We start from the raw sequence: 21,090 nt of genomic DNA on the forward strand, positions 1-21,090 counted from the left end.
TGGAGAATTCTTTAATTTAATGTTTTGCTTAGATTATTTCACTGTAGTACCCTGCACAAGGGAGCACTCCCTTCTGCAACTTAAAACAGGGCAAATACTACACTCTTCTGCCATTCCCTCTTGGCAAACACTTAACATCTGCTTCAGAAGGAACTGAGAACAGAAATAGAATTTCTGTTTTCTACTACATTGCATTTCTAATTGCTGATTGGAGATGATTTTTACTAAAATAAATTCTTCCTAAAATTAGGTTTGCTATATCTGAGTGTGCTTCAAATCAGATTATAGAATTATAGACTACAGAAATAAAAGAGAAATTCAAAGACCTTGATAAAACCAAGGTTTTTCTGTACAGACTCATAGTACTAGATTTTAAGTGAAATACTTAATGCTAAGAAAGATAATATACTAGTCTCTATTAAGTTGGAATTTTTTAAAATATATTTAACATTAGAAATATTTTGTGTCTGGTGTTTTTGAATGTATGACTATAGCAGACAAGTCAGGTTAAACATTTTTTCAGATTCACTTTGAGTGCCTTGTGTTCCCTCAAACTGCCAGAAGATATCATAAATCTTTATTACCCTGTGCTCTGAACATTTGATGACAGCACTGGGACCCACGTGAACGCAGATGTTGAAAAACTGTACCTGACTTTGCATTCAAGGAACTAGCTGGATACCAAAAGTACACGCTGAACTAGATCAGCACATGCAGTCAGTTAACAATAGCATATGCTCACCTCCTAGTTCTGTCAGTACTTTTCTTGTCAGTATGCTGTAGAAGAGATCACAGCAAAAGGCTTTCTCTTTTGACTCATCCCATTTTTCTTTAATAGCTAGTCTTACTTCAGTGATTGCTAAAATGTTTCACTGAACATTTCAAATGGTGCTATATTCATTAGTTCAATATTCTTTTCTTGGTGTTGTTGGTTTCTAAGGGGGCAAGGGCCATAATTTCATGAAGTCCAGTGATCACATTTATATCACATTTATTTTTTATTTTGACCAAAAAATTAAGATTGATTTATTCAAGGCCTGCAATTTTAATTTCTGTTTTAAAGTCTTTGGTGATTAAAAACCTGTATGCATGTAATTGGGGTCACCTGAAAATGAAGGTGAAGATAGGAATCTGAGTATGTAGATATAGTATGTAAAACTAGACTGACATCAGTAATAATGACAAGTTTGGGCCCTTAGAAATAGCAATTAATAGCAGTAGGATATCTGTAGTTTTGTAGTTTTACAGTTTAATTATTTTCCAAGCAATAGTGAGAATAAACAGGTGTACAATTCATACTAGGGGATATCAGTTAAACAAAGAAATTATATGCAGGCTGGGAAATGTATCTTACAGTGCAACATGTACATTTCAAGAAAGGAAAACAGATCTCACTGTCTTTAGATTCAAAACTGTTGGACAGCTGTCAAATCTACAATTGCTTTGCCAGCAGTCTGCCAGTGCTACAGCCCTTGCCTAACTATATAAGTGAATGTATTTCCCCAGAGAAATCAGTTTATGACACTGTGAAGAACCAGCTAGAAAACCTACAAAACTCATCTTTTCCTAATCAAGAGCTCCATAAAAGACCAGTTCCCAAGTTATGCTTCAAGTTACTTAAAAATTAGAGTAAAATGGATTATATAGAGGTGTGGCATTTACAAACAATACAGATAACCTTGTGAATTTGTCTGTAAGAACACATTAAATAGTTCACAAAGCACGATAAAAACCACCATGTACATATCTGATGTCATTTGGAATGGCTGATGGTGTTCCTTCTCTCTGATTTTGGTTTGCCTTAGAGCCTCATGCTGTGGTTGTCCAACAGCTGAATTCAGGCACAAGAGGTGAAAGACAACTGGAATCATTAACTTCTTCAGCCCTCCTACAGCAATTCCCATTCATAATCCAGAGCCCTCAGCATAGGACTGGAAGGGGATTTATCATGTTGTTATCTTCAGTGAGTGTGACTCTGAAGGTAGTGGCTGGAAGGACTTTTGCTGAATAACAAATCCCTGAACTTGACATGCCCAAACCTTGTTCAAGCTCTTTCAGCTTTTTAGAATAATCTTCATTCAGTTCCTAAATCCAGGCAGAAATATTATTAAAACAGGTATTTGAAAACCACAAAAGGCTGCAAGGCTGCATCACACAGTATAGTCAGGGACTGCCTCTTTGAGGCACAGCCCCAGGCATGGCATCATGGCTATCAAGGAATCCAGACTGCACATTTAGTTAGAATGTGTTAAATTATGCTATCCAGTAAATCATAGTAATTAACCAATTGACTGTTTCTAGCCATGCACTAACAGATAAACCAAGCATGTCCTGCCCAGGTAGAATGATAGACACCGTTGTCTATAATATAAAATATGTGAAGAAAGAAAATCATCTTCAAATTGAAACATACAAAATGCACAGCTTTTTTTTTTTTTTTTTTTTGCCCCTGTTTTTGCAGGACATGCTAAATGCATCCTTTACAATTGATGAAGTCTCCAGATGAGAGAAAAAAAAAGGTGTTGTATGCCAGTCAGGTGTTGTATCTCTATTCAGTAATGGAGGCAGTCCAACTGAATGTATTGAAAATTCCAGTGATGAATTACTTCTGAGTAGACCAGTGATCATAGGATATAGGATGCTATTCCACAGCAGGTGGATGGTGAAGTCTAGTAAACTACATTGTTTTAGGAATTAAGGGATAGCTAGTAGAAACAGAAGGCCATATAGATTAATCAGAAGCACTGTAACCTCAGTTACCTCATGGCTCCATTTGTCTAAATGCAGCAAAATTCAGCCTTTTTGCTCCTGACACTATCACAATTATGTTAACTGGACCCCAGTGGTTAATTGTGAAGTTTTTACATGAATTCATATATTATTTTCACTAATTCAGGGAGGCTCTGTAAGCCAAGATTCTAGTTGTTTGAGGCATCCTAAACACTGACACATGCATCTCAAAAGAAAATCAGAAAGCATGCATTGTTTTCAAAGTTCTGTGATGAAATTTTGAAACACTTCTTCATGTACAGTAAAATTACTGACTTTATTCACTTTCCCAAAGCATAAAGATCACTTGACTGCTGGATCTCCCTCATATTGTCCAGCTGTGCAGGCTACTCTAGTACTGAGGCAATAAAGATAGAATCATTTAGGTTGGAACGGGGCCTCTAAGATCATTGAGTCCAACTGTTAACCCAGCAATGCAAAGTCCATCACTAAGCCATGTCCCTAAGTGCCACATCTATACAGCTTTTAAATACCTCGGGGAATGGTGACTCAACCACTTCCCTGGGCAGCCTGTTCCAAGCCTTGACAGCAAATAAATTTTTCCTGATATCCAATCTAAACCTTCCCTGGTGCAACTTGAGACCATTTCCTTTTGTCCTACTGGTTGCCTGGGAGAAAAGGCCAACCTCCCCCTTGGTGCACACTCCTTTCAGGTGGTTGCAGAGAATGATAAGGTCTCCTCTGAGTCTTCTTTTCTCCAGGCTAAACAATCCCTGATCCCTCTGCTGTTCCTCATAGCACTTGTGGTCTCTTCCTTGCACCAGCTTCCTTGCCATTCTCTGGACTTGCTCCAGCATCTCAGTGTCTTCCTTGGAGTGAGGGGCTTAGAACTGGACAGAGGACTTGAGGTGCAGCCTGACCAGTGCAAAGTCCAGGGAGAGACCACTGTCCTACTCCTGCTAGTCACAGTATTTCTGATACAGGCTAGGATGCTGTTTGCCTAACTTTAAATTTATTTTTCTTCACATATAAATGATGAATAACATCTTATGCATGTTTTATCTTTTACTTGCTCCTCCTTGGTAATAATTTGAGAATGGTTTCTCTCACTTCTTCCTGGCTTAGGCAGGCTGATCCTTCTCTTTTTATGTTGTTTCCATTTTGTTGGACAGGGCTTTTTGTTCCGTGATGATCTTATTTGGAAATAGATACCTAAGTAAAAACTAAATGTTTCTAATCAGATGGACACAATGTGAAATGGAAGAGATGTGTCTTCCTTGTACCTTACAGATTACAATCAGCTTTGTTGCTCAGTGTTTATGAATCAAAGCTTTCATAGTTTGACACAAACAGTGCTTGTGCTGCCTGAACACACTTATATTAAAATTCCTATCAGAATGTAAAAATTGTGCCAAGTGTGACTCAAAAAATTACTTACCCTCCATTTGCAGGAATGCAATTTAATAATGTTTATTACACTTTTGGCAAGATCCTGTATAATCTGACAAAATGTCATTGAAAATTGGTAAAATGTCACTGTATCTTACTCTGACAAACACATTAATTGAAATTTAATTACTAAAATTTTAACGCAATTGTTATTAATAACATAACAAGGTAATTTAATGTTAACCTTAAACTTTAGGAATCTCATAATCCATTTTGCACTCAAACTAATATGTCATTAGCCTGTGAATTGAAAGGATATTTTGCTGTTAGTTGCTCCTTACTTTTATGATAACACAGTGTTCCAGTATGGCTCAAAACCATAAAGATAAATCTTATGAAAATGATTGCTATTATATATGACTTCAATTAAGAGTCAATATTAATCTCATTATGGGACTATGTGAAGTATGGTTGTCATGCTGTACATACATCTACATGCATTTGAAGTAATGAGGATTGCTTTATGGAAAGGTGTTTTCTTTGTACCAGCTCTTTAACCTTTATCTGAGTTTATTTAAATCACAGAAAGAGAGCAAAGCAAAACAAACCAAAAGTGGGTGGTTTTCTATGGAGCTGGTAAATTGAATGGACTCAGAGATGGATCTGGTGAATGCCAGTGTTGGCTTAAGTGTGGGGCAGAGCCATAGGTCTGACAATGTGGGTACAGGGAGAAGGATTTGATAATGGTGGAGTGGGAGTGAGATCTCATCACCCTTTTAGTGGCAGTGAGATGCTGGATGGGCTCAGCTAGCCATTAAACTATACCCAAAATATGGTCGAAGTTTCAACCAGGTGTAAAAGCCAGTTTCACTTCACAGTAAATCAATGGGTTCTTTATTTAGTAAAGTACTGTGGTAGTCATTAGTCCAGGGAGAAGAGAGTTAACCACAGAATAAAAATAAATCCTCTGCTCTTGAAATTTTCATGGAGTCTTTTTTTGTCTGTCTTTTTTCCCCCTTTTTCTTCCTGCCTTACCACAGCTCATCCATTCTACAATGTCTGCAGTCTGCATGGTGTCTGACAGAGACAGACCATGAAAATGCTATAATCAGCTAGCAGAATCACAAGGCTAGACTACAGTCACTAACAGATACAAGCTTGGGATTTATATTTAGCTATAGTGCTAGTGCAGTTTGCAATTTAGGATGGGCATACCTGATTCATCTTTAAATTAGCTAATCCTCTTAAGAGCAAATTCCTAGCCTCCACAACACTGTGATTGGCACAACGTAATTTACTTTTTGCCATCATGGTGAGACTGTTTCCACTTATGAATCCTATTTTTCTTCTGTGAATACAGCATTATGTGCTAACTGTTATGCATGGCTAGCAAAATGTGAACTTTCTAGAGAGAAACTGAGAATGTGACTGTAAAGAATTCATTGCATAGCAAGAATGTGACACCTAGTGGATACATGACATTGAGGAAATTTGACAGTCTCATCAAGCAATATTGCCATAAGATGACCTTGTCCAATAGAAAAATTAATTTGATAGCAGAAAAGAGATTGATTTTGAATGACAATTTGCATGGGCCAAAGTAACTGGATAATGTCAAGTCCCCACTGAAAACTCATAAATGTAGGAGGTGTCAGAGACAGTTTTAAAAGCATTGTTTGTAAACTACTAGAAGACTGAAGATGACAGGCCAAGGAGGCCAGAGGTCCAAGGCCCATGAAGACATTGTGGATATTTGTGAGATGCATCATAACTGGGGACATCCAACATGCAAAACACAACAATAAGGTCTAAAGCCCCCTTTTTGTTAAACCCACCTTTCTGTTACTGCCATACTACTTCTTCAGGAAGTGAGAGTTTTCACAGTAGTTGATGCTCAGAGATGAATAAATCAGAGATGAACAACTATATGGTGAGGCCACTGGAAGCTGGAGAAGACTGAACCACAGTTTAAGGAGTCTAACATTCTGCCCAAAGTATCTGATACAGATGGTGTCTGTCTTCTACTCTCCACTGCAGTCTCTAGTTCCTAAATTTCAAGTATTCGCATTTCCCCATTTTCCATGGTGCCCTAGACCCTCACTGCGTCATTGGCTATGAATACTAGAAAAATGCATCACCAAAAGCTAGTATTTTACACTTGCTACCAAACACAAATCAAAATTTCATCACAAAATTTACATACAAATATCTCTATTTATTTAAAAATATGCTGAAAAGTCTTCTCCAAGCCCTGCAGGGGAGCATGTTTGCTGGCCACATCCTTTGCTTGCCACCACTGCTTTACAGTCACACTTCTCCCTTCCTAGCTACAAATAGATGCTTGGAACTATATTCTCTACATAAGTCTTGGTATCAAAATACAAAAATGATCTATTTTCCTGTACAAAACAATGTTTGGAAAACATCCTGCTGAAGTGCGGGATGTTTATAACTCAAGCTCCAGGAGGAGGTTTGGGCCCCGTCCAGAGAAGGGCATGAGCCAGCAGTGTGCCCAGGTGGTGAGGAAGGCCAATGGCATCCTGACATCTGTCAGGAATAGTGTGGCCAGCAGGAGTGGGGAACTGATTGTCCCACTGTATTTAACACAGGTGAAGCTACACCTCGAGTGTTGTGTCCAGTTCTGGACCCCTCAATTCAGGAAGGACACTGAGGTGCTGGAGTGTGTGCAGAAAAGGGCAATGGAGTTGGTGAAGGGTCTGGAACATGAGTCCTGTGAGGAGTGGCTGAGGGAGCTGGGATTGTTTAGCCTGGACAAGAAGAGGCTCGAGGGGTGACTGTATCGCTCTCCACAACCACTTGAAAGGAGGGTGTAGCCAATTGAGGGTTGGTTTCTTTTCCCAGGAAACCAGTGCAGGACAAGAGGAGCAGAGTCTCAAGCTGCACCAGGGGAAGTTTATGTTGGACAGAAAGGACGAATAAATATTGGAATAGACTGTCCAAGGGGGTGGTGGGGTCACCGTCCCTGAGGTGTTTAAGGCAAGACTGGACATGGCACTCAGTGCCAGGGTCTGGTTTAAGCCAAGACTGACAGCGTTTAAGGGAAGATTGGACGTGCCACAGTGCTGTTCAGTCATAGGTTGGACTCGATGATCTTAGAAGCCTTTTCGAACCTAATTGATCCTGTAATTCTGGCACAGGAGGCAGCACAGGCAGCAAAAGGTGGAAATAAACAGGAGGATGAAGTGGGAGCTCGCGGGTGCATACGAGCGTTGCTTAAACATTGATACTGGAGCATTTTTAAAACGCTGATATTAGAACATTTTGAAAGGCCGCAGAAGAGGCGGCCGGGACGGGCTGGGCCGGGCCGGGAAGGGCCACGGCGCGGGGCGTGGCCGGCGGCAGCGGCGGGCGGTGTCACGCTGGGCCGGCCCGGAGCCCGTGCCGGCAGCGCCCTGTGCCTGCGGCCGCCGCCCGCCTCAGCCCCGCCCTGCCCTGCGGATGTGGAGCCGGCACCGGCGGTGAGTGGGGAGTGGGCGGCCGGCGCCCCGCGGCAAGGGGCTCTCGCTGCCTGCGCCGCCGCCAGGGGAGGAGCCTCCGCCCTTCCCGCCCACCCCGCCGCGGCGCGGAGCCAGTGCCGAGCCTGGGCGGCCGTGACACCCCCGGCGCTTCCCCCGCCGCCCCGGCAGCGCTCGGGTGGTGCTCGCGGCCGCGGTGGGCTGCGGGCGGCGGCGGCGGGGGAGCGGCGCGGGGCGGCGGCCGCCGGCGAGCGAGGCCGGGCCGGGGGCAGGCAGTGAATCACCGGCCGTGCTGGTGGCGGGGCCGGCCGGGCTGCTCTCCTCCCCGGTATTTGCGTTCCTAAAAAAGGAGAGCGAGGCGCAGCCTGGCAGTGGGACGGAGCCGTGTTCGGCCGCCTTAGAGCGGGCACGGCCCGGACGCGGCGGCTCCGGGGCCGCCGAGCGGGTGGAGGCCGGGCGGTGAGCCTGGCTCTGACCCGCTCTGCACCCACACGCCCTGGAAAAGGGCTGCAGCTCCCTCTGCCCTGAGCTGACAGGGTGGTCCTCGGTCGTGGGTTGGAGTCGATGGTCCCAGGGGTCTTTTCCAGCCTAATTAATCGTGACCGCCACCCAGCCACTCCGTGAGAGCGGGAGCTTGGGGCTTCCAGGGCCCTCTCGGGTTGTTCTCTGTGCTTCTGGGTCTGTCACTGGTTGCACTGTGTGTAGGATGAAAGAACAGGCCAAATTATATCCCATATTACCTCCCATAGAGTCTGTGCCGGGCGTTGGACAACCTGTTAGGAAAATAAATTTAGAAATCATGCATGGAAGAGTACATCAACTCTGTTGTAGTTTTCAGTAGTAATAAGCCTGGAAATAACAAACTGAAAGAGAGTAGATTTGGGTTAGATATTAGGAAGAAGTCCTCTACTGTGAGGGTGGTGAGGCACTGCAGCAGATTGCCCAGAGAAGCTGTGGATGCCCCATCCCTGGCATTGTTCAAGGCCAGGTTGAATGTGGCTCTGAGCAACCTGGTCTAGTGGAAGGTGTTCCTTCCCATGGCAGGGGAATTGGAAGTAGGTGATCCTTAAAGTACCTCCAAACCAAACCATTCTGTGATTCTTTAACAGTCACCATGCCAAGGATGGCGATTCTGAATAAATGATCGGAGCCAAGTTCACTGAGTAGCACACTGTTTATTAAAAAGGCTGTTTTCAAGAGATAACTGTTCTGCAAAGCAATATTCTTAACCAGTAGGTAATATTTAATACTTATCTAGTGCTTTTCATTCTTTGAATTCTTTAGAAATGGCGATATACGCAATGTGTCAGGCATAATTTTAGCAAACCATTGCAAACCCTTGATTATGCATAGTGGTGCATGAAGGTGCAGTGAGTTGTCAAGACAGTGTAGTTAGTCACTGACAAGCTCAGTTACAGTGCCTCACCCCTGATTATGTTTTTCTCTGTCTGGTTCATTCTGTTTATACAGACACACATCTGAATTTTGAAAAAATACTTTATTAATCCAGTGCATTTTTTTTAAAGATATGAGTACTTGGGTTCAGAGCTGTAAATCTGTGTGTTGCAAAATTGTGTGCCTGTGAAAAGGCAAGTGAAACTAACCAAAAGCCCCATTGAAATTTGCCTTGAAAGCTTTTTTTTCCTAAGTTGAAATTGACAAGTTGAATATACTTTTTTAATTATGTTATGCATATGTTTACAGTATCACTGTATTTTGTAGGATAATTTATAATTTATACTGGAGTTTGATTTGTCCTTGAATCACAGAAGTATAATGGTCATAAAAGCTGAACTGCATCCTTAAAGCAACTTCCTTAGAAATTAAGTATTTTAACAGGAGCGGGGAAGCTGCTTAAAGGCAGTGGGTAAATTCCCTTCTTCAGTAAAGTTAATATAAAAAAAAATAACCCAAACCCCCAAACGATAATCACCAAACCTTCCCCTCACTTTTAAATTTAGTAAATTAAATCTGTTGTAGATTTTTTTCTTTGGGTTTTTAAACTATTTTTTAACGGAGTAGGTTAGGTCACAGATTTGTTTTATATCAGCATCTCTAAGTTGCTTTATGAAGCATGATACGATCTCTGTAGATCTCTGTAGAATAATTCATACAAAATTTGTTAACAAGACTAAAGAGAAGCGCTGGGGTTGTTCAGCCTGAAGAAAAGAAGGCTCAGAGGATACCTCATCACTCTCTATAGCTACTTGAAAAGAGATTGTTGCAAGGTGGAGGTCTGCCAAGTAACAAGTGATAAAACAAGACGAAATGACTTCAAGCTGGGCCATTAAAATTCTGTGAAAAATTTCATCATGGTAAGGGTTGCCAGGCCCTGAAACAGGCTGTCCAGGGAAATGGTTGTCACCATCCCTGAAGGTATTTAAAAGCTCTGTAGGTGTGGCTCTTACGGACATTGTTTAGTGGTGGACTTGGAACTTCTGCATTAATGGTTGGACTCAGGCTTGAAGGCCTTTTCCAGCCTCAATGGGTCTGTGAGTTTATAAAGGCCTGCTTAGATCATTTGGAGTATTTACACATAAAGTTGTGCTGTCAGTGCTTTACAGCTGGACTTTGTCACAGAACACTTGGTATGTTGGTTCCAAAAAGTCATTTAAGTGCTTTGAGCCTTAAATTTGAGTGCTATCTGCCTGTCAGTATGATAGGTGTCTTACTCACCTACCCAAGGTGGTAATAAATTTCCTCGGTATGATTGAAGCTTCACAAGATTAGCTGAGAAGGTTCTTCCTTATAATGTGTTTGCATACTCTTACCACAAGAAGCTTATTGATTTTTAAATATCTGTTTGACTAAGTTTCTGTTAATGTTTTCATTTGCTGACAAATATACTGTCAGAAGTAGCAGGCTGTTGTTTTTAAGGATAGTTTCACCTTATTGATTAGTTTTAATTTGTTTATTTGCTTTCCTCTCAGTACCGCTTTGCTATACATAGCAACAGCAGTTTTCCTACATAGAGAGTAGGACTTAAATGCCATGGGAGATCAGTAATATCTTGACAACTGCAGAGGTTACTCAACCTGGTGCACACCTATGCCTTTGATAAGTGCAGACTTGTGTGTAACTCACTTCAGTAAAGTTTTGCTGGTTTTAGATTTGTACCAGCTATTTTTTAGCACTTGCATTTTATTTTGGTTTTGTACTTAGCAAGCTCTCAGGAGATGGCGGGAAAAATGAAAGAGATGGAAAGCTGGTCTTTCTTGGATACTGCTGAGTCTAACTTCAAGCCCCTGGTAGTGATTGAACTTGCAAAAGGCACCAAAGAAGAAACCATAGAATGGTTCACTAAACGAATTGTGGACAAAAAGGCAAATGGAGGTGAGTACAGTGTGATATTCTGTAGCACTTTGAAATCAAATTGGCTGTCACCATAATATGAAGGCATACAGAAAATTAGTTTTCAGGGAATTTGTGCTATAATGATTGCTTGCCAATCTTGTTTTGCGTTTTTTGAACCCACTTAACCCTGTTATTAATGAAAACATTAGCTTAAGGTCAAATGCCAGTTGAGCTCAAGAATTCTTCAGTTTTTTGCACTGAAGCCCTGATAACCTATGTTTCGATGTAGTTTTGATTTCAGTTTTTATAGCAGTTGTCTAGACATGTTTCTCCTGTTGCTTGCAGAAACATAGTAAGCCTTGGCTAAATGAAGATGCTTCACATCCTGTCCATAAGCCTTCGTACCATGTTGTAGAACAAAATTAAGTTGGCAGAAAGCAATTTAATCTTGATAACTTCATGTTGGTTTTTATTTATATTTTTTGTTAGCATGAAGGGTCCTAAAAAGGCAATATTTCATTACTCATTTTGGTATGCTTTTGGCAATTGAAGTTAGTCTAATTTATTTGTAATTCCTTGGACTTTTTAAAAACTTTTTCTAAAAAAGTCATTATTTGTGGCTGTTGTAGCTTATAGCTTATGGTCAGTAATATTTCTGTGGCTGATGGATTTGTGACTACGAACTTGCTTTCAGGCCTCTTTTAGGGAAGTTAGGGATGTTTCTGCTTCAAAAATCTAGTCTCCTTAAAACCAATTGAAGTGTTTGCAGAAGCACTTCTTGCTTTTATGGTGTGAACCTTAGGAGAATAGATCCAAACAGTCCTCATTCTTCCAGTTCATTGTTGGGAGTGCTTCAACAGAAACAGGCTAAATCAGGGGGTGACCCTGCAAGATTCTGAAGAACCTATGTCAAGTACTGTTGAAACCTTAACTCTTTGTGCCCTTAAAAATAGACATTTTCAGCAGTCCTGTTAGCTAGGGCCAGTACATTGGATGCTAAAATGCTAGGGCTTTTAGACATAATTTTAATGTATTTTCTTGCTTATTTTACCCCTGTTTACTTTAAAGGTGCACAACTACTGATGAAACCACTGGTTACGGAAAATGGAGTTGAAAATATTTATCTAGTTGGAGCTTCCCACTTAAGGCTGTTGCTGGGAGCTGAAGCTGTAGGTTTGGTGAAGGAATGCAGTGATAACTCAATGAGAACTTTTACCTACAGCAGTAGAAAAACTTTCAAACATTATGCAGGTAAGCAATGGTAGGAATCTTTGTCATTGCAAAGTGGTGACTAAAGATTATAAGCAATTATGCTGCTAAATCTTTTACAGTCTTTGTGTTCCTTGGAATGGCAACTGTGAACAGCAAGTAGAAGACCAAGCCATGAAAAAAATACTTGTTTTTAACTATGGAAATTCAAGTCATATAATGAATTTTGGTTTCTTTCACATGGCTTTAATTTTTTGCTTGTCTTTTCCTTCATGCTTTTCTATGCTCCAAATAGTCTCTTACTTGTATGAAAGATTTTCTTGGAAAATAAGACAAGAAAAGGAGTTGATAAACACAATTTTATGATTATCAATCCATGTTATGAATTAATGTGACAATTTAATTTCTGTGAGCCAGTTTTGAGGCTTATGATCTTAAAATAAGCTGGAGAAAATAGAAACATTTTTCTCTGTTACATGTACACAACAAACAAACAAACAATAATTAACACAGATGCATTCAGTGGGATTTGGGCATGATTAGTGGAATCATTTCTTTTTACTGTTTTATTTTGTGGGGATGCCAACGCGGGAACATTTCCTTTTAAATGTGCTGCTTGTAAGGTATTTAATGCCCTTACAGTGGCAGAACTCATTTTTTGCTCTGCAGGTAAATATTGGAGTCCCAGCGTAGTATTGCTAATACTTTTAATGTGCCTGTTTGAGTGATGCCTTTCACCACATTTTTCAATATAAAGGTTCTTGGGTCTGTCTGAAACAATTTTTAAGTTTTGTTGTTCAGTGGCAGTTTTGCTCAATACCACTGCTGTGCAATAACTGTTGCAGTGCCTTCAGTTTTGTGACCTTGCTTTCCTGAAATTAGGAAACCTTCAAAAGAGTTGTCAGTTGCAAAAGTGCCACTTCTGTTTCTTTCATGCCTTTACATTATTAATGCAAATCTGTCACAAATTCCACTGCTAACAGAATCTCTAGGATTAGCTGGATTTCCAACTGCTGTAAACATATTTTTGGCTGTATCTCCTGGTATTTTTTCTTTTTCAAAACACAAGTGTAATTTTTGTTTTGTCCAGGTGCAGTCAGAGAAATTGTCACCTAAAAAAGAAACCCTGCAGTCTGTGTTGTCTTGGTAGCATTTCTGGTTGCAGTTAAACTATAATATACTGTTATTCTTTGTATTAGAGTTTTGTTGATATATTAGCTTTTTACTTCGTGTATTTAGGGCAATCCCTATAGTTTATTATTCTTAACAGGAAAAAAATTGTTTTATGTCAAGGAAATCTAACTCTTTTTTCCATGATGATAAATGGATGGGGTTGACATAGGTTTATTGCTGTAATATTTTTTTCTTGATTCTGGTAATTTTTTGTAGTTGTTTGCTGCCAGGGTTGTATCCATGTGCTGCACCATTTCATACAACCTTCCTTTTTATTTAGATGACAATCACGATTTCCTTACAATGGCAGAATGTCAGTACATCATCAAACATGAACTTGAAAATTTGAGAGCCAAAGATGAAAAAATGATCCCTGGATATCCTCAGGCAAAACTGTACCCAGGAAAATCAATTGGTAAGTAATGTAGTTTGTTGCCTCTAACTCACCGAGTTGATGTAGGATAGTGTCCATGGTGAAAAAAAAAAAAAAATTCCTGAAATGAAGAGAAATCCTTCAGATGTTCAAGTCCCACTATTTTAACCAAATTTGTTTTTTCACTGCTTCAGTAATAGGGCAAAAGGCAAAGGATGCACAATACAACAAGAGAAATTCTGAATAGGTATCAAGAAATTATTTATTTCAACAGGATAAGCAAACATTTGATCAGGGATTTAAAGAGATTGTTGGTAACTGTCCTGGGAAGCTTCTAAATCCTCACTAGACAAGGCCCTGAGCAGCCTGATTTAAGCCACACCTCTCTTGAGCAGGAAGGTGGACCGGATTACTTCCAGAGGGCATCCACCCTGAGTTGTTCTGTGAGGCTGAGGCTCTGGCTTATGTTCTCTTTAGCTGGGTAGCTTCTGCACATGTTGGTGTTATCCACTATTTTTAATTGGTACCAAAAGTATTTATTATTTAAGTGACATGATTGTATATTTGAGTTCTCTTTGTATAAAAATACTGGAATGGGTACCAGTGCTCCAGAGTTGCAAGTTTCATAACAGGAAGGAAGTTTTATTTAATTTATTTGATTTCCCTGATCTTCCTCTTTGCTTCAAGAGCTTTTCCTTTTCATGGGAGAAAGAAGCAATGAGAGCTGGTGCTGTTTTTATGGTAGCTCAAAGTAGTTTGTTAGCAGAGATGCTACAGATTCTTAGGAGAATGGATCTTAATAATTGTATGTCCTTTTATTAACAGTATCTTTATTCTTTAGTGTTGATCATTGGAGAAGGAGATGTGTGTTCAAAAAACGTAAATAAATGTAGATGTCAGATGAGTTTACATTGGTAATTTTTTATATAGCCAAGGTATTTTTCTAGTTGTGTGAAGCAGATGATGATGGGAAATAGTAAAATACTGTCACACTTCAGTGCCTCCCTGTTTTTTAATATATTTTATTTTTTCTATGACTGTAACTTCAGAGCAGTTTGTTGTTTATACACACATGTAGTATTGCTTTCCATAATAAAGCTAAACACAAATTGTGGAATATGTAGTTTGTTTGAAATGAAGATGTGATGCAATTTATGAATTAGTGTAAACTGGTAATTCAAATGTTTTTTATATCTTTCCCATAATTAGTACAATGATGGCTTTGTGGCCATCTCTGCAAAGCTACATGTGGTAATTTCAGTCCTAACCTGCTGCACTTTTTGCTATTGAATCTGCATCTGGCTATATTGCAAAGCTGTGGAGTTGTTGTTATATGTAAAAAGGCTGCTCTTTGTCTTCCAGTGGACAGCACAGTATTTGCAGGAATAGGTATAACTGCTCTCAATTTTTTAATTAACATGAGACAATTTTTTTAGGATTTGAGTCCTGGATCTATTTTGAAGGGACTTTAGGCTTGGTAAATACACAACATAACCTGTTTACTTATGTCAACTTCAGTGTCCTGTGAAGGAGTGCCTGGTATCTATTTTTTCTTTCCTCTTCTAGTGAGAAGATTATTGACCAGTGGTATTCTTGTTCAAATTTTCCCTCTGCATGATAGAGAAGAGTTGAAAAAGCTTTCTCACAGCTGGTATGGCCGAGTGAAAATTGGTTATCAACCTTTAGGTATGTGAACAGCCTTTGCATTGTGGTCATGCAGTGGAGTAGTGAAATCACACCACTGCTCTTTTACCATTTGGACAAGTTTTTCCTCTTAGTGTTTCCTCTGTGACCTGCTGAAATGATTCTAGACTTGCAAATTTGGTGGTTTCAGAGTCAGTAGTCTGTGAATTTCCATGTAACAGCATTCTGCACATCACAAATTCTCCCTACCCATCAGTAAAACAGGAATGGTCCAAGCCAAGACTGTTCTTTCAAACTTACTCTTGCCAAGCTCCCACATGTCTGGAACTCCCAAAGCTTTTTTGTGTTGTAGGTGTGTCAAAAGTGTATTTACAACTGTTTGTTCTAAATTCAGTGTCTGAATGAAGACTGTATGTTGTTGCATGTCAGCATCACTTGAGTATATTTTAGACACTGAATAATCTTAAAATGAATATAATTTTTAGTCAGGAAATGTGGAAAGTTAAGTTCTAAACTCTAAACCTGTAAACTTTATTTAAAAATAAGAGAATAAGCATTTGGGACTTGCCTAATTATAAATCTCTGGGTCTTGCAGTTGTTTGAGGTTCTTTCCTGAGCTGCAGGAAGTTAAAGATCTGGCTCGATAATTCCTACCTCTAGAGTATTGTGTTAGGAGCCTTATTGTGTGCTGGTCTTTTGTTTATGTGAGAGTTTGTTTTTTCTTTGGACTGACATTGAATCCATACAAAATTTTGAAGCAAATCCCAGGACCCTGTTAAATATGTACTAATTTAGGGATATCTTTCATGTTGGAGTGTGAAATGGCGCTAATGACCTACACTTGAATGTATTTGTTAATGAATTTTTGATTGACAGGGATGTTAGAGTGCTTCTGTTTACCTTTCCTTCTTGCTTTCAGAGACTTTATCTGGTTGGCAATTGTGAACTTCTGCTGTAGTGTTTTGTAAGCCATAAGAATATTCTGGTATTGTATGTAAGGTATTTTGTCGAAGTGTATTACAGAGGTAATGCACTGTGGTAGTGTATTTACAGTGTCAATTCAGATGTCATGCTTCTATGGCTGTTTCTTTAAGCTGGTAAATACGAAACAGTGGCATACAAGCAGTCTGGTCATCCAAGCAGGCAAAGACAAGAGATTTCAGCATTCTAAACTGTTTGGTAGGCATTTCTGTATCTAATAATTTCTAGATTATATGAATAATAACCCTATATATTTTATTAGTAAGATAAGTGAAATGTTTTCTTGGAGGTAATACATCTGTCATGAAAAGTACCCTTTATTAGTGCACTTTTTAAGTCTCTGTAGCACCTGAGTAGACAAACTTAGTGAGTACAGCAAGTACGTATTTCATGTATCAGTTGTCTGCTGAAGAGATTATCTCAACCTGAGTACTCTAAGATTTTGATACACCTGTCCATCTCTTCCTTTAGCTCCTTGAGAGTTGTCAAAGCACAACTAGCCCTTTTTGTCTCTGAGCAAGCTGAAACAAATTTGTTTCCCAGGAGTACATATGCCAGTGGGAATTTTCAGAAGCTGTGTGTCATTTGCTGTTAAAGTGGCTTTTATTACATCAGATATCTTCCATGCCATTCATTGATCAATTTTGTGTGCAAGAGTGATAGTGTTTTCTCTTTGGTTGGGGTTTTACTTTTTTTTTTTCCCCCTTTCTCTGGATATCTGTTTGACTACCTTGCCATCTGAATGGTATATTTATGTAGGTATATATGTAACATTAAAAAAATAATTCAGATAACCATCTGACTTTTTGTAATAAGGGTGAAGGAAGAAAAAAAAAAGCAATGATATGTGTTGTGTTATTTAGAAAAAAATTCTGGCCAGTGAAAAATTGTAAGTTCATGTGAGGTCAAGTTTGATATTGCACTGACATCTCTGTTAGGTGTAGTCTTAGCTGATTCATTTCTTTCTGCAGATGACATACGCTGCTACTTTGGCGAAACCATTGCTCTCTACTTTGGCTTCTTAGAATACTTCACATTTGCTTTGATTCCAATGGCTGTCATTGGGATTCCCTATTACGTGTTTGCGTGGGAAGACTACGACAAATACGTGATGTTTGCCACGTTCAATCTGCTGTGGTCCACTGTGATTCTGGAGGTGTGGAAGCGGATGTGCGCCATCCTGACGTACCGCTGGGGCACGCTGCTGATGAAACGACAGTTTGAGGAGCCAAGACCAGGCTTCCACGGCGTGCTGGGGATCAATCCTGTCACTGGGAGGGAGGAGCCAATGTACTCAAGTATTAAGAGACAATTACGGATTTACCTGGTGTCCTTGCCATTTGTGTGCCTTTGCCTCTACTTCTCACTGTACGTGATGATGATTTACTTTGACTTGGAGCAGTGGGCTCTGGATTATCACAAAGAGAATGAGTCTAACTTCAGCAGCTTGATGCTGTATGTGCCCAGTATCATCTATGCCGTTGTCATTGAAATTATGAACCTAATCTATCGGTATGCTGCTGAATTCTTAACATCCTGGGGTAAGAAAGTTGTTCACTCTTTTTCTTTCAAATTAGAGTCCCATGTACTTAGAATTTGTTTCTTTGTAGAATCCATTACTGTGAGCTCTTGTTCAACAGAATGCTAAAGAGATTTCCCAAAGTTGGTTCTTGCTGTAGGGTAAAAGAGGTGGCCAGTTTAACTTCTTATATTTTGAGTGTTGTGTGATTGCAGTTTCATATTTGGTTTAATTTGGTCTGAGTCTGACATTCCATCAGAAGGGGGGATCCTGCCTTGCTCCTCAGCCTCTCTCTGCCTTTGGTGCAGGTGTTTCCCCTCCCTGATTTAGCTCTTTGGCTGTCTCAGCCATTGTGATGGCAAAAGGGATGGGGGTAGAGCATGAGGATAAGAGCTCAGAGGTGCATGGATGGCAGGAAGGATTGTCCTGGCAAGTTGCCCCTACGGCCTGGGTTTGGTTACTGTGCTTCAGTCTACTGTACATCAGTGTAGAGGGCAGAGGCACTGAGATAATGGAACCTAATCTAAGCCCAATCTGAATGTCACATGAGGGTGTTTATGTATGCTACATACATAATAAAGACTGGGATTCCACATCCCAATCAAAATGTCTTTCTCTGGGCATTCTCAGAAGAGGAGGAATGTTATAAGAGATTACCTTTTTTCCCCCCCTGTGTGTGTGATTTATTTAACAGATTGGGCCTTATGTTTTGCAGCCTAACATAAGGACAGTGAAATGCTGGTGTTTATTTTGAATTTTAGCACTTCTACAGACATGTGAAGTCACTTTCAGACAAAGTTAATAGGTTAAGCTAATGGAGAATTAACTGCTTCATGTAGCTCCATATGGCATTGATTTGCAGGACAGAATCCAGATTACTAAAGATGGAAACTCAGAAAATTAACAGAAGAAAAATAAAGCAAAGGGGAGGTTGATGCAGAAGACAGAATAAAAACAGGTGTTGACGTGGGGGTTGGTTATGCTTGCCAAAATGATTTGCTCAGCAAATTCAACCTGACATCTGTGATAGTAAAAGCAAGCAATTTCTTTGTTTGTGACTGTTCAAGGTTTTTATTTAAATAGTGATTTAAAAATTCATATCTAGGGCTGAGTTGGCTGTTTTGTTTCATTGTTTTTACTGTACTGCAAAAAAAAGGCATTTCTGTGAAATACCCAGTTATACTGATCTGATAAACTAAAATGTCTTTAACAGGCGACTCAAGGGATTTTTTAATCCAGACTTTTTTTGGGTTTAAGCTGATGTTTCTTGTTCAGCAGAGGCAGTATTTATGTAACCTGCTACACTGACAGCTTGTGCCTTTTCTGTGCTATCCAATATGTTTCTGCTGCCATGCTCTGAATAGGCTGAAAAGCTCATCTGGCTCTCCTATCTTCTCTCCCACCTGGCATATTTTCAGATAGTATCTGACTTCCAACAGCTAAAGTGACAAAGCATGGGAAACAATCTGGGGTATTTTAAGCACCCCTGTTGCACCCATTTATGAAAGCTAATTGTGTAGTGGAAGCTAAAAGTAAAAATTGCAGTCACTTGAGTGCATTTTCACATGTCAGGCCTAACTTGATGCTCCTGTCAGAGCAGAGCTCTGCTGGTTTGTCCTGAGCAAGGTCCGTAGGTGATGGTGTCTCCTTTCAGCCTTGTTGACACAACACTTGCTAGTGTGCTGCCTTCCCACTTACTGCTCACCCAGGGCTTTAAAGGTACAACCTAACAAAATAGCAGAAAGAAATTGAAAATCTCCAATCCACTTCCCTTTTGTCCCCTCTAGTAAATCAACCTTCCTGAAACATCAGGTTCTGACAGTTTATCTTCAGTGAACTGAAAATCTCAATTTAGAATGAGTAATGCATCTGTTGAACTTCACATACTCTAGTCTTGCTTTAGAATGTAGGGTCTTATCTAAATTCCTTGGAGAAAGATGGGAATATTTCTGTGAGCATTTACTGGTTTTGAATCAAATTTGTTATTTTTACTTTTCATTATTCCCATTAGTTTTCAGTTAAAAGAGCAATCAATAACTAGACACATTTTGTTAAGCCTTAAGAGCGATGGATGTTTTTCTTTTATAAAATAGCTCTTCAGGGTAAGCAATAGATAAAAGAAGGAACTTTTGTGGCTGAAAAAATACTGGAGTTGTAGTCAAAAATATGGGTGGATAATACTGTGGCTCAGTTTAGCTTCATAGATGAAGTGAGGTATTGGTACAGTATAAATTCTTTCTACCATGAAGTGTTGGACAACTATTAGATAAGTAATTTTCGTGTGAACAAACAGTGTCTGTTCACTGTTTGGATAGCAATGTTTAAATGGTAGGAGCTTCTGCTCTTTACTAATTAATAATTTTGTTGGTATTTTAGAAAATCACAGGCTGGAATCTTCATATCAGAATCACTTAATTCTGAAGGTTTTAGTGGTAAGTATGTCATATAAACAGCTTTTTAAAAGACAGCTTGTGCTGTGTTTTATTAGTGCTTTCTAGCATTACCACAGTGACCTGCCGTTTTGCTCAAGGCCAAATAGTAGCACAAATATCAGAGTAAACAAGATTTCTGTTATGGTTGCAGTAACTGGTAGACTATTTTAGACGCCTCTCTTATAGTAGAGAGTTGGCTTTTGATTTGTATTGAATTGTTCATTCATTGGATGCTGTATATATAAGTTTCTCTTAATTGGTGTGGTCCTGTCTTCAACTGAGAGCTATTTTTTGCTCAATTTTATGGTAAACCATATTTTGAAAAGTTCATGTATAAACTTCCTCCTGTATTAACGTTCAGACAACCTGTCAGAGAAACCTGAAAATACCTGTCAGTCTACTCCTGTGTAGCTCATAGCAGAACCAGATCTATTTCATTTGTCTAATATTCTTGTTTCCTTTTTGAAAAGATCATTTAAGTTTCTTCCTTTTTTATTTTCTCAATTTCCTTAGAGCTCCTTCTTTATTTCCTTCACCATGCTTTTGTATGTGTGTGTGTGTGTTTGTTTGAGGTTTGTTTGTTTTGTTTTGGGGCTTTCTTTGTGTTAAATCTTGGTGTTACCCATCTGTTACTGGTAGGTAACCTCTTGATCTAAAACTCTTGTAGCTATCACTTAAACTTTGTCTCCTCCTGTAGCCTTTCTCATAAAACTTTTTCTCCGTAGGTTATTTATACAAAATTATTTAAAAATTATGAACTATCAAGTGTAAGTTTCCCTCAGTTTTCATTCTCACTCTGTGAATGGCTCTCTGTACTCCCAATATTATCTGTATTGGCCAAAAGCTCCAAAACAGGAGCTGCATCACTTA

General features: G+C 39.5%; 1 protein-coding gene across 2 annotated transcripts in view; it reads left to right on the forward strand.

Moving 5' to 3' along the window:
• Nucleotides 1-7,520: 7,520 nt before the first annotated feature.
• Nucleotides 7,521-21,090, forward strand: part of ANO10 (anoctamin 10) — a 122,048-nt gene continuing 108,478 nt past the window's right edge. The window contains exons 1-8 of one of the 2 annotated variants that reach the window (XM_054517176.1): nt 7,564-7,598; nt 8,705-8,827; nt 10,758-10,928; nt 11,958-12,140; nt 13,552-13,686; nt 15,211-15,330; nt 17,241-17,810; nt 20,165-20,220. In XM_054517176.1, the coding sequence (XP_054373151.1) occupies nt 10,772-10,928; nt 11,958-12,140; nt 13,552-13,686; nt 15,211-15,330; nt 17,241-17,810; nt 20,165-20,220 (1,221 nt within the window). In that variant the 5' untranslated portion in view covers nt 7,564-7,598; nt 8,705-8,827; nt 10,758-10,771. Of the gene's footprint in view, nt 7,599-8,704; nt 8,828-10,757; nt 10,929-11,957; nt 12,141-13,551; nt 13,687-15,210; nt 15,331-17,240; nt 17,811-20,164; nt 20,221-21,090 lie in introns of both variants that reach the window. The other variant, XM_036378987.1, reaches the window with a different exon arrangement.

Source organism: Molothrus ater, chromosome 1 (assembly GCF_012460135.2).
Source record: "Molothrus ater isolate BHLD 08-10-18 breed brown headed cowbird chromosome 1, BPBGC_Mater_1.1, whole genome shotgun sequence".
Lineage (NCBI taxonomy): Eukaryota > Metazoa > Chordata > Aves > Passeriformes > Icteridae > Molothrus > Molothrus ater.